This window comes from Halictus rubicundus, chromosome 12, assembly GCF_050948215.1.
Source record: "Halictus rubicundus isolate RS-2024b chromosome 12, iyHalRubi1_principal, whole genome shotgun sequence".
Classification (NCBI taxonomy): domain Eukaryota; kingdom Metazoa; phylum Arthropoda; class Insecta; order Hymenoptera; family Halictidae; genus Halictus; species Halictus rubicundus.
This window is the reverse complement of record NC_135160.1, coordinates 4484804-4498664: the sequence shown is the minus strand read 5'-3', so window position 1 is coordinate 4498664 and position 13861 is coordinate 4484804. Positions and strand designations below refer to the sequence as shown.

The following is a 13861-nucleotide window of genomic DNA, read 5'->3' as shown; positions in this document are numbered from 1 at the left end:
ATGTTGATCAGTCTCGGCATGTTTTCAATGCAATGCTTCGTTTTTCTAGACTGTGGATGTTTATACAAAATACTGCATCAATTGCAACACGTTTCTACTGTTTTTTCATGAATGTATAAAATCCACAGTCGATCAATTGGAATTAGCAAGCGTTACCTAATCGACGTATTAAGGCACTCAATTTGATGTCTTAAGCTATCCATCTCCTCCTTCAACTGATTCCGTTCCGCCCTCAGCTGTCTGATATAATCTGCCCCTTTCTGCAGCATCGCGGCCTTGCTCAGCTTCGGGTTCGGATTCTGACTGAGCTGCGGTATCAGACTGTGCAGCATGTCGAACCCGTTCTTAATGTTATATCTGCGCTTCTGTTCCGCGTGAATGTGGCCAACCCTTCTCTGCTCTTTGTACTGTCCTCGTTCCGTCTCGCCCTTTATGTAGCCCCGGGAAGGCGACAGCGGGCTTCCTATACTCATCGGACTATGCAAAGGGCTGAGGCTCAACGCCTGAGGGCTGTGCGCGTTTGAACTGTCCTTCGGCGAGCCGGGGCTATTTTGTGGCTGGTGTGATTGAGTGTTTGTATTTAATAAGATTTGCTGGCTGCAAGCAGACTGTTGCATCGCCTGACATGCAACACAAACGCGAGTCCGCACACGTGCACTCGATATATCATCAATTATATAAGGCAATGTTTTATTATTGTCGATATCAGCGTTGCGCAATCAAAAACATGTGAAATGTATATTTAGGACTCGTGAATACCTTTCGGACGACGCTATCATCTGACTGAGACCGCCCGATTTTAGTCGGACTGTACCGAAAGAGTTTCACGGGTCCTATTCAGCAAACCTACAAGAGCGTTCATACATACAGATGAAACGGAGTTGTATTTTCATTTGAAAGAACTATACTATTTTTACATCTGGTTCAAGCAAGGTTCGACGATAAAGAATTCCACTTTTTCGCTTGGTCCACTTACTTCGCTTCAGAAAATGACATTGAATAAATTTCATCTTTGAGTACGAACACCTTTGTGGGTTACTGTAGGTGTTTTGCTAAATATAGTGCGAGGCATACCTGCTGCTGAGGCTGCACCTGCACCGTAGCGGTTTGCATCGTCTGGACAGTGATCGGCGTGGTGATCTGGTGGGTGGTCGTCACCTGCGTGGGCGAAGCTGAAGGTGGAAGCATGGGTAAGATGTGTTTCATAGTGGTGGCTGTTTGGTTCACTCTCGGCATTATATTATCAGCCGGACTATTCATTGTGTATATACCAGATGTGTCTATGTAACGATATTGAATCTCTCATAATATTCTTTATCATCGGTAAAAGGCGTAATACCACGATCGTTATTAGTTTTTTTTTTTTTTTCGTTTTCTCTTAATAATCGCGCCTCAAGCGGCGTATACTATAATAGGAAAATTAAGAACCGTGCAAAGAGTACGTTTCTTAGTATACATACTATTCGTGAGTAACTGTGCGAGCAATACATTGTTATTTAGATTTAGAGCGGGATCGCTCGCTGCGGACACTAACGGTGGCGGGTGCATTCTCGGTGCAGTTAGCGACGAGCTACTTCGAGATCTACTCCTCGCTTTCATCTGATACTGCAACAGAAAATACATCCCGTTAACAGTAGTCGAACAGCAAGACCATTATATGTGATCTAGTTCTCTGAGAGCAAAGAGTTAGACGCCAGCAATCGGAGCTAAAGTGTATGCTACTTTCTAGAGGTGTGTCGCCGATTACTATACCTTGGGCACAGCGAAAACCTCCTCCTTTTCCGAGTTCGTGGTGGGCGGTTGTGGGAGCAGCTTCGCGGGTTGCACGTTTGGCGTAGTGAGATCCAGGCCCGAGGGTCTGCACTGCAACAGTATCGGCGATTGCGACGGTTGCTCGGAGGTGACGGACACGACTTGTTGCGTAGGGTGTGTCTGCGGAGCATTACAAATCGACCGTTAATTGCGAACTTCTTTCTCGTGACGTCTATGCATTATTCAAGCGATCCGCGGAGGAGACCGGCTTATCGCCAGTACCTTGAAATTATTGGCGCTGAATTTACATTGCTGCGCATTAAAGTTCTGTGGCAGACCAGAGAACTTGTAGCACTGTTGCGGTTGAACGACTTTGTACGGCTTGGTGGACATCGGTGCAACCGGTGGCAGGGGTCTGATGGTTCTGTGCTGCGTAGGCACCGAGGAATTCGTTCCTCCGAAATTCTGTTGCACCGTCACCAAGTTCTGTACGTGTCCGCCGATAGGCGATATTTGGTTTGCATGGACCGACTGATCATTCATCGGTGGCATCTGCACCTGATTCTGTACCGTCGTCAATTGGACCGCTTGGATCTCCATGGCGAACGGTTGCTGGGACGTTTGCTGGTAGCCGGTGCTCTGCTGCTGCGCCGACCGTTGGTACGTGTTCTGTTGCTGTTGTTGCTGAGGCTGCTGGATCACCCGATTGCTCCTCGAAGAGACCCTGCTCGAACGACTTTTCTCCCTGACCGGCTGACTCGGCGGGGAAGGCTCGTAACTCGACTGCATCGCGTTGTAGGTCTCGTTTAGGTTACTGCAATGCGCAACAACGCGTCTCACGATATTAACAAGATCATCGAAAGCCTCTTCAAAGTCTAAAAGGGAAACTGTCATTACATATTGTTCCTGAAGGCATTCGTCGGCTCAGGCTGAGTATATATCTTCGCCGTGTACTGTAGATTCTGCATAGTGTTCGACTGGTCGTTCTGCGGCAAGGTCGACTGCTGAGCCTGTTCGTTCTTCACCACCGATTCTTGGCCCATCTCGTTCATTTGATTCATGGGCGCCATCAGGTCCAGAACAGGATAGTTCGAGTTTAGCGTGCTGCTACGAAACATGTCGTCTTCCTCGGGCACGGGAGGCAACTTCGAATTTAAAAATTCTAAAATGAGATTAAAATAAAATCGATTATCACCTACTGCTCGCACTTTCTCCCTTAAATCGCATCAATCGCGTTCGCTCACCTTGCAACGGTTCCAGAGTGTCCATAAAATCGTCTAAATTCGGCTGGAGCGGACCCAGACTGGGCTGTATGAAATCCGCCAGGCTAGCTCCGCGCGCTGGAATTTTGAATAAACATTCGTACAGATTTTACACATTTCGTTCGCAAGGACTCAATAGCTTTCTGATTTTGTTCGGTCTCTGATGCATCACCGTTTTGCTCAGATTGATTAGTTACCAATTTCTCTCGGGTCGGGAAAGTACAGTGGTTGATTCGAACTGATTGTTGAGAATAACGTGTCAGTCATCAGCTCCATGTAATCCTCGTCAACCATCATACTCTCTCCTCCTGGAGTCCCACTGGTCCCTCCATGTGCGTTCCCAGTACCCGCTCCGAAGTTCCCGGTGGTTCCTAATCCGCTGCCCCAGTCTAACACGTCCATCGATTCCATCTGGAATCACGGTGCACTCCACTATCAACGAATCCACCGAATGATCTCTTCACCCTGCCGTTATCATCCCTCAACTCTTCGAAGAGAATGTTAACCGAGTGACCAATCTGATTTTAGCGATACTTTTCAGCGGTAATTAGTCATACTTGGGGGGGTAAAAACAGCCCCTAGAGGTTGCTTATCATATACAGAGGGTCTCCTAGAAGGGGGCATTTAAGCGATGGCATCCCTAAATTTATTTAGAAGAATGCTTGTGGACATTGGCGTACATCAGCACTTGCTACTAATGAAATATAATTTTTCGGCTTCGAGTCCTCGAATTCTGAATTTGTGCGCAATGGTGAGGATTGGTCACAGCGGAGTGAAAGATTTTTGTTGGGGTGCGTACCATCTCGGTGCCATCCTTGTTCGTCCAGCCAAGGATCTTGTTGCGGTAGAACATTCGCCATTTCTTGTATTCCGCAGTGACCGCAGCAAGTTTTCGCTTCCAGTATTTGCCCTCCAAGACCACCGCCTGATAAGAGACACAGCCCTTGATTCACGGTTCGAACAGTACCTACATCACGCGCCGCGCCGGAACGACTTGTTTTTCGCGTTCGAAGCGCACGCGGTGAGGCTTGCTTGCGCAATCAAGGATGTCTATCGTTTCCTTGACCGTACTCGAATCTCATTCGCTTATGGACTCACGGCGTCGCGTAAAGCCTTATTAATACCATATACAGGGAGTCTCGAAAGCGAATGGCGAGTGACACTGCTGAAGTGGAAGAGTCGGAGGTCAGCTTCCTCCCGACTTCCTCTTTGTCGATTCCCTAGTCTACTCCGGTTCTACTTTTGCGTTATCAGTGCCCTTAGGAGGAGCCCCGGTTCGAGGCGCTATACTAGAGCCGTTGATAATAATTCAGTACACAACTTATTGCAGGACTTAAAGGGCGTACTGTTTCGAATGGAACGCAACATTGAAACTCGCAAATGGGGAGCTATCTTTCCGCGTTGTTTGCCACTCGACAGCTTTGAGACACCCTGTACAAGCTCACCGCTCGCCAAAGCGGTGCAACGTGCTACAGTATTAATGCTTGATGAACGTACCTCGGGTTTATTATGAGTGTCAACATCCAACGGGGATGCGAACTGGCACACCAACGTGTTCTGCTTCAGTATAACTGAAACGACACGAAATCACATGGTCATCGTCGAGACTTTCGAATCGCGATGGGTGACAATCATCTCGTCGATCCTCGATCCGCCCGACCGGATCGTCCGCGAGGGAAATCGCGATCGAAATCGTCGCTGGTTTACAGCGCACCGAGAGAACCGCGCGGGTATTCGTTCGATTTCGCAGAGATACGCGGAATCGGCCTTGAATATCTCTTTTCTGGCCAACGACGAAATAATTGGAGACCTCCATTGTTGCTTTTGGAAGCGTTAGATTTTTTTCGAACAATTCTCTTAACCTGTTATGTAAAATACGGCGAAGAGATCAAGATCGTTCCGATACTCTCGGTGCAAAACGTACAATTTTATCTATCTAACATTCCCGTCAACTGATATCAACAATTGTAATCTTCAGGTTGAAGCATATATGTATTTCGTCTTCAATGTAAGCCGCGAAATCAGTGTCTAACTTTAAACACGGTGCACGGTGACGGACAAATTTGCGAACAAAACGAGTCTCGCCTTTTTATCACCCGAATCGTCTCGCACACCTCTGCAAAAGCGGAGGCGTTCTATTTTCGTTTTCCCGGCGAACAAAGGCTTTGTGTGGCCGCAACGCGTCGTCTCGCGGTTCCTTCTTCGGACGAAAAAGATTGGCGCATACGAACCGAGTCGGTGCACCGTGTCTCGGGAACAGAAGTTCGACCAGGGACCAGTTAGCTCCCTCTTAGCCTAAGTCCATCCTTCAAAACGGAGTCGGTGTAACAGAGCGGAGACGCGGCCGTCCCGATGCCGACTTTTCGGCGGCGCATTTTTAGCGTTAGTCGCGAAATAGTTTCGCAGAAGCTCCGAGAGCCTCAGGGATTGCCTCGGAGTTGGTTGTGTAAAGGGTCCTCTCGCTTCGATCTCCCTTCGTTCGACGCCCTTTACGCTTTATGTCGCGCTAGATCACGCTTGTGGACCTTTTTTCAAGGAAACCGAGTTCGATTTGATTCGGAGAAGACGACGCTCGAGAAATGTGGAATAAAATCTCTTATTGAAATTTCATCAGCGATTGTTCGTAAATTGCAAAACCATAAGCGCGCGGCGATCGCGGTCTCGCGCGCGAAAGAAGCATAAACGAGTATCAAACGCCGCCCAATAGGACTACTCGGATTATCCCCACAGTGTTCGGTCATTCCCCCGTTCTTTGCGGGCCGAAATGGCGCCGGAACAATGGCCGAACGCACCTAATGCGACTCAGAATAATTTTCTGGGGAAACGTCCGTTCGTAGAAATTCTATTCCACACTTTCCGCTCGTTTCGTGTAACAGAATCGTGCCTCGTTCTATTTCTTTGTGCCAACGCGATCCTGACATCTTGTTCCGAACGCCGTTGTACTTTGCTCTCTCCGATTTCGCCGATTTGTTTACAACAATTACTCGAATCCCGGACAAGCGAGATCGTTATCGGTAAGGAGCGATCGAGAACAGTGATCCAGTCGTTTAGCAAGCGAACGAATGGCGACCGAACGTGTCCTGTAGGTCAGGTCTCGTGTCAACGAACGTGGAACACGTGAGGGAAATTATACGCGTCTTTTTCTCATACGTCCCCACCACGGTTTACGCAATCCTGATGAAAACACGACGAAGATGCTCTTAAGCAACGGACGAGGTACGCACGACGCGTTACACAATCCGCGTGGAACAGTATCGACGGACTATTTACGATCGAGCCTCCCCGTTTATCGGTATCTTTCAACCGAACGGTACAACCTTTCACCCGAAAACAGAGAGAAAAATTTATTCTCCGCGGAAGACGTTCCAACACCCCCCTCCCCCGTCCCCCAAATTTCCATACAACCTCGAGCCGTTCTTCACTGAAACATATTTCCATGCTTCGAATAAATGGTACTCTATCTCCAATTTTTAAACAAATTCCTTTTCATTCGATCACAGAGTGATTACCCAGAGATCATGGAAACAATCGTGCACTTATGGCGCACGCCTGAAATACAGGCAAACGCGTTAACTTTTTCTCTGCTGGAATCCTGTTAATAGGTGCCTGTGACGTGGCAAAAAGTAGTTTAAAAATTGTGTAACCGCGCTGAGAAAAATGACCGGAGTTATTGGTGGTAGTCGGTTGGTTTACGATTGAAATGATCACCGCTGTTAAAAAGATTTATTGAGAGACTCCCTGTCGACGAAGACACGTTTCCCTTATTTGAACCCTACAGTGTTGACTCAGATTACGAAGTCTATAATTTCCAAAATTCTGTATCAATTTCCTCGGATAGCTTCGAGTATTGTTTAATTCAAAAAGGTTAAAGAACAGCAGCGAGGGTACAGAAATTGTGTCGGGGTCACGAGAGACCCCGGTATGACGGGTTGAGTGTTAAATTCCGAAACATTGGAGAAGATTCTGAATGCTGTATGGAAATTTCGTATCGCGGGATCCGAGCGGGAAAAAGAAAACGGCGGATCGAATAACAAAAGTCGGGGCCAACAATAGCCCGAGATGAGAATAATCGGCGGTTCTGCGTGGCTTTCTAGCGATGATAGATGATCGCGAGACCTTTACACGGTGTTCCTATTTGTCGAGGAGCATTGCTGCCACGCCTGGTCGCGGGACAGGAGACACGCTTGTCGCAAAAATAACGTTCTGGCGGCGGGTTGATCGAAATGTCAGTGAACGAGGCACGATTGCACAATGGACAGGCGGCCGATCGTTTTATTTAAAAGTCTCGCTCTTTTTGCGACCGGCCGTATCTCTCTTTCTCTCTGTCTCACTGAAGCGAGGCGCTGTCTGCTCGGCGTTAATCTTCTCTCGGTGGCAACATGGTAAACAACGTGGCCGCGTGTGTCCACCAGTGACTCAAACTAGATCTCCGCGCGCCTAATCGCGATCGAGATTGCCAAGACTTACAGCTCTGCCACTCGGACCGGGATTTTTCGAGAGGACCGGATCGGAGGAGGATCCTGCCGAAGATTTACATCGACTTCTTTTTCTCTCTCCCCCCGCCGAGAAGAGAGAACGCGGTGTGCCGATCGAAGCGAGAGGTCGAACGAAGGAAAGTCGATGATGCGTTTCGAGCACACAAACCGCGCCGATTTCTTAAGCTGCGAAGACGGTTTTCGCGAAACTGTCGCCGATCGCCGGCGAAGAAAACCGCGGCGAAACCGTGCAGCGGTCTGGCGGGGATTCTTTGTCACTGTCGCGTCACGTGCAAGATATTTCTTTATCTTCTGGAACTACGACGCGCGTGCCTATCGTGTCGCCTTATTTTCGCGCGGCGGATATCTTGAATCAATTTAATTTGGCTTTAGATTACGCGGCTTTATCGCGCTACCTTTTGTTTTTTTCGATCGCTCTTCGATGGAAAAGTCGGCTGTCGCTCACATTCCTCGTGTACGCATAAGTATGCGTGAATTTCTGTGTGGATTCGGTGTCGGGCATCGATCGGGAATTAGGTGATTCTACAGCGGAGCGTAGATCGAGCACTCAGAGCTTCTTTAACACGTTGACTGCCATGTCACCCATATGTGGGTGACGGAATTATTCGTCCAGGCTTTAAAATGAATTTTTATGTTAATATATATTCGTTGTACCAAATTTGATTAGGATCAGTAAAATGTAAGAAAGTTGGAGGAGACTATTCAGTATCACACGTATAATTTTTTTCAATTTTTATTTCATTAAATAACTTACTTTGATTACACTTCGGGACAAAAGGATAGCACATATTTTTTCTCGTTTGATACCATAAACTGAAGAAAAGGAATATTCTAATATGTCAACATTTTTCGACATGTCCAGATGTATAATGTCCAGTTGGATGACTACTCGATATCATACACTTAATTTTTTTCAATTTTCATTTTATGAAATAATTTACTTTGATTTTATGGAATTTTCGAGGTTTCTGGTTTGGCAGTCAAAGTGTCAAATAAGCTTTCGTTTCTGAAAGCAGGACTTGGGGATGACTATGATTTTTCGGTTTCAAGCTTCCGGGAAGGCAATATTTAAAATACAGTTACTAGACTGTACGAGAGTTCAGAAATGATACACTTTTATTGGGCTAAGCTGGGGATTTTTAAACTAATTCTTAAATTCTTTTCTTAATCATTTTAATGGGTTGAAAAATATCAATTCGAATTAATAAACAGAAGTAATAAATGAATAAAAGAAACTGGAATTGAACGGAGTAAAGCTGAGAGGAGGAGTGAAATAAGCAGAGTAAAAATAGAAAAAAAGAATGGTTAAAAATACTAATGTACATAACAGTAGGAAGCTGTGTAATCTCGTTAGAGGGACAATAAAAATTCGCCTACTTGTACTATAACTACCGTTCGCAAATATTAGTTCATCGACTTGTTTTATGAAATAAGCTGATACATAAACCGTGGATGAGCACTTTGTTAAGCCCTCGTCAAACCCTTCGTTTCGAGATGAAAAATCTGGAGGTGGGAGGGCCCTTCGTTATCGGTCTTTTTTGTTCTTCTTTTTCGTGATCAGGAATTCGTGTATCCGGTTGGGAAACCTTCGCGTTCGATACGTGGAATGGGTAAGGATATTGGGACTATAAATAAGATGACGTTTAAAAATAGCAGGTGAGTGGGGCGAGACTCAGGCTTTTCCCGACGATGCTTCCGGCAAGCGAGATGACTCAAAGCGGCTCCCGAAGCGTTTAAGATGCTTCTTGGTCTAAAGGAATTGTCTAGGGGGTACGTCAGCGCTTTTTGGAACATGGAACAATAGTGCGACAATGGTGGCGACGAGGACAACGGTTCACAGAAGTGGACAGATGCAGCACCGTTTCTTCTTTTGGGTTCACTGCTTGCGGATTGCAATCTCCGCTGTATTTATATCAATAAAAATTAATAATCGAATTGTTAGAGCCACTTGTATAGATCGATAGCATTGGCATTTTTAAATGAAAAACTTGCTACATTACATTATTACCCGATTCTACGCAAAATAAAAATTGTCTACCTGGAGTGAAACATTTATTTTCTTTTGTAATAGGTTCAATAGATTTGAAACAATATACTTTTCGATTCCTCAGACGTTTTTACCGTTTCCTGTTCCTTTCATTCGTTGTTGTCACATAAAATCCGCAGTCTATCGAAACACTTGTCATTCATCTTTGCCGCGAAGAGAATTTTGCGTCAAAGGCGGGAGTTTGAATCGGAATAACTGTAGACCGGTTTAGAATAGTTTGCAATGGCGGTCGAAAGAGCGTCTTTAATTCCAGATTCTGATTCACTCAAAGAACTCGTTCTTTATGTCGCATCTCTCATTTCTTTTCTGCAACCCTTTACACTTCTCCGAGTTGCTGCAAGCGTCTCAGAAACATTTCTCTTTCGCCGCTCTTCTGAGAAATTCTGAGGAAAGGGAGAGGCGAAATAACGAAACAGAAATGAAATAATTTTGGATGGATTTTTCACGGAAAGCCTGGCCTTCTGCCATGGGACGACGAGACGACCTTCGAACCGTGAACTGTTTGCCATAACAGTTCATCCGAGGATGGAGCTTTCGGGAACGGAAAAACAAGAAGAAGGGCGACGTTATCGGAGTAGCCCGGGTTATCGTGCGGAACGATTGTTAAAGGTCAGCAAAATTAGCCAGCGTGCTGGCGTCGGTTTCACGGTCTTCGTGGTACTTCCGGTCGCGTCGTCATTTGCGCCCGAGACAATTAGAGGATCGAGTGTCGGACAATGAAGCGTCGCCGACGAGTGTTTGCGTTCAAGATTGCCGAGCGGTTTGTTTATAGTTCCCTGGCGTCGTCGGTTCGGACCAACGCGAGATTTCGTTTCGTTTCGTTTGTATGTATGTTCCTTACATTGCATGTGCCAGCACCTCCAGATCACGTTGTTCATCCTGATCTTGTCCTTCCATCTCAGCCTGATCCCTTTGAACCGATTCCACTTGGGCGATGTCAGTTTCTGTCTGGAACAAATTCAAATGCCCATACGTCATACCCACTGCAAAACGTTCGACCCGATCGGCGTTACATTTTAACGAACAATTGGGAGACGGTCGCGCGAGAGAATTCGATGCCTGTAGGTCCAAAATAACACGATTTAAGCCCGTATACTAACTGTTCTACTATCTTCGGTGACGGGTCTTGATAGCCGTGATTGATTAGACTTCGTGAAATTTATACTGCGCTATCGTAGAGATGCAGCTCGCGTCGTCGCTTCGCGCTGGAATCGTTGCTGCAGACTAAGCTCGCAACTGGTTTCTCTAATTTTATAATTGGACCAGGGTAAACTGCGGAAATCATTTACAAGGTAGACAGAAAAGGGTTAAACAATTATGCATCCCGTGAACCAGCCGAAAGCTGCGTCTGTAATTATAGCGGGTGCTTCGGGATAATTGTGCAACGCTATTTAACACTGGAAGTAGACTGTTAAAGCGACTGGAATCATATAAATTGCAAAACTGCATTAATAAGTCTCAGAAATAAATTGCTCAATCTGCTGAATAAATTCTCTTAAATTGCTCACAGAAGCAGTTTTGTAACATCAGTAATCGCACAACTAATATCGAGGGAGTGGTCTACTCTATTACCAATAAAAGTCTATTCAAACATTTTTTAACGAATATTTGCCAGCGAGCTATAGTCCCGCGAACACCGGATTACGAGGACCAGATAGACTCTCTTGCAGCAGTTTTTGACTCATCTTGGCACCCAATTTCCGGGAACGCGAAATAGAATGAGAATGAGTTTCATGCAACGAGGGCAAGGTTGTTGTTCAGCGCAGCCCAGAAAACGCGAGCGCTAATTTCGAGGAGGATGCAACGCGGGGCAGATGCACCGGTTGAAGAGACAGACAGAATTATCAAGTGAAGTGGTTCGTGGAAGTTGTTAGTCGAACGATCGTGTCACTATAAACGGCTCAAGCCTAATCCGCGGAGCTTTCGAGTGCTCCGTGTCGATCTGGAACGCGCTCGGAAAATTAATCCAGCTTTATCGGACTTCTCCGAGCGACGCGCCTTCGATATTGCTCAAGACGAATTCCCCCCGTTGAAAAACACGCTTCGAAAAGCGCATAATTCGAGCTTCATATTTGAATAAAGGAGAACTCGTACGCCCGATATTTCTACGAAATGGGAATCTCGAAAATTCGAGAGCAGGTACTTCAGATAAAAATTTATCGGAGCTCTCCAAGCAAACTGTTACGGCTTTGGAAATTGCTTAACACTAGGTTCGCGGGACACGTTTTAATATGTTTAATTTAGGACGATTATTGAGAATGCACAGATGCATCCATGAGGAATTATTCAATACATTATTGTGGGTGTATATTATTTAAAAAATGGCTGAAAATTGTGACAGACACGTTCTTATTATTTTTATAAAGCATTATAAAATAGTCACATCTAGTGCTCCGCAGACCTAGTGTTAAGATGACTTCCCATCGGAAAATGCGTTTCGTAAAATGAGCTCATTATTCGTAACATTGATCACATCTAATTAACCGAACCCCAGCAGCTATGCATTGTCGTCCGCTTCCCAAGAATTGAAGATAGGGAAAATATCGAAAAGTCTAAATCAAGTGTGAACAATTGAAAATTGAACAATGCTTCGGATAGAAGTTAATTTATCGGGAAAAGGAGCGAACGAGGTGTTTCCTGGTCGACGGAAAAACTGCTACGTGTTTACTCAACCATAGTGAAACGCTTTGCCGCGATTATCCGAGCGAGGTAAACCGTGCTGAATTTCGCAGCCGAGGCGAAGGAACAGTCGATTCGTTCGATTTTCGCCTGTCGCATCGATGTGAACGGACCGAAATGCTCGTTATCAGCGTTCTCCGATACGTCATCTCTGATCGGAAAGTCAACAACATGGGAACACGCCAGTAGGAAGATTTCCACTGACGACTATTCGCGTTGTTAGGGACGCCGTGGCGCGCCGCGACGCGTACGTTCTCCTTGGCATTAGACCCTGGCCACCCGACTTCCTTAGCCAGTTTTTCATTTTTCTGTCGCACGATTAGATAACGGACCGGAGAAACATGCCCGGGGCGACAGATTTTATGGGAAATTTCACGTAAACGCGCGCGCGTGCTCGCGAAACAGCGATTACGGGCGACGGTTGAAAATTCGCTGAAAACAATTCGCTTAATCGTTTCGCTTATTTCGCTCGATAGAGCATTAAGAGTTTCCGGTCTGCTAACTCGGAAAATAAGGGATTAAGTAACACGAAAAAAAGAATAGTGAACTACGTAACCGGTGCGTTAACACTAGAACTGCCGGCCAGTAAATGCAACTGACATACATTGCCATATAATAACAACGAAATTGCATTTGTTTAGATTTCGTACCTGTTTTGTTTAACACTAGGTTCACGGAGCACTAAAAATTACTATTTTACATTTCCTTATAAAAATAACATGAATATATCTATCGAAATGTGTAGTAATTTTTTTAATAATATATACCTAGAGAAATCAATTTGTTAAATAATTCTTCGTGGATCCATGTTTGCAATCTCAATATTCGTGAATTGAAAATATTAGAATCCGTCATTTTGACGGGTCCCGTAAATCTAGTGTTGAGTATCTACCTCGATGGAGAAGTTTATTGAAAAATTTTCTCACGAAAACATATTTATAACTTCGTTATTTCGAAAAGAAAAATTAGGAGCAAGTCATTTTGACTCGTCCGGTAGTGTTAACAGAGATCGAGAGATCCAATTGTGACTTTTGTTCTCAGATCGAAAAAATCCTCGGTATCTCAAGAACTTATCTATTTACGGGTTGGTTAACGGGGGTAAAAAAACGTTGAAAAATAGGTTTCTAGCGCAAAGTAGATCGACGATCAATATCGTTTATCGCATAAAAATCCCTGACCTGGAATTATCGAAAACGACGGGTCCGACCGGTTCGAGACGACGTTGACGCGATCTTGGCCCAGTTCGGGAATTTTCGGGCGAAACGAGCATGACGAGCGGAATTTAATAAAACCCCTACTCGGCCACTGTGAGGACGATGCTTGTCTGACTCCAGATCCAGCGATCGCCTGATAGTTTCTTCTATTGGCCTAGCAATTAAGGGATTATAGCGCGAGGGGCGATTAGGCGAACTCGGTGAGAAATATTCTGGCAAACCGTCGAGAGGAGGCAGGGCAATTACGAGTCGCCGAGATTTACGTTTCGCCGGTGCCAACGCGTGCCTCTTTCTCGGCCAGCGATTTTGTCGATCAATTAAGCGAGGGTGGATCCACGTTATCAGATAACGCGCTGTTTGCCTGTCGAGCTATTGATGCCCCGCATTTATTCGCCGCTGAAACCGAGGACG

At 45.6% G+C, this 13861-nt stretch overlaps 1 protein-coding gene across 7 annotated transcripts in view; it reads right to left on the bottom strand.

Moving 5' to 3' along the window:
* The window catches only part of Mondo (MLX interacting protein mondo), a 28850-nt gene that overhangs the window by 1639 nt on the left and 13350 nt on the right, over positions 1-13861 (bottom strand). For 2 of the 7 annotated variants that reach the window (XM_076798358.1, XM_076798365.1), the window contains 11 exons: positions 10399-10505; positions 4512-4585; positions 3814-3939; positions 3212-3425; positions 2997-3092; positions 2650-2914; positions 2035-2566; positions 1753-1932; positions 1461-1605; positions 1075-1280; positions 157-620 (listed from right to left, as the gene is read on the bottom strand). In XM_076798358.1, the coding sequence (XP_076654473.1) occupies positions 157-620; positions 1075-1280; positions 1461-1605; positions 1753-1932; positions 2035-2566; positions 2650-2914; positions 2997-3092; positions 3212-3425; positions 3814-3939; positions 4512-4585; positions 10399-10505 (2409 nt within the window). Of the gene's footprint in view, positions 1-156; positions 621-1074; positions 1281-1460; positions 1606-1752; positions 1933-2034; positions 2567-2649; positions 2915-2996; positions 3093-3211; positions 3426-3813; positions 3940-4511; positions 4586-5245; positions 5589-10398; positions 10506-13861 lie in introns of those variants that run through there. The other 5 variants (XM_076798360.1, XM_076798362.1, XM_076798359.1 and 2 more) reach the window with 5 other exon arrangements.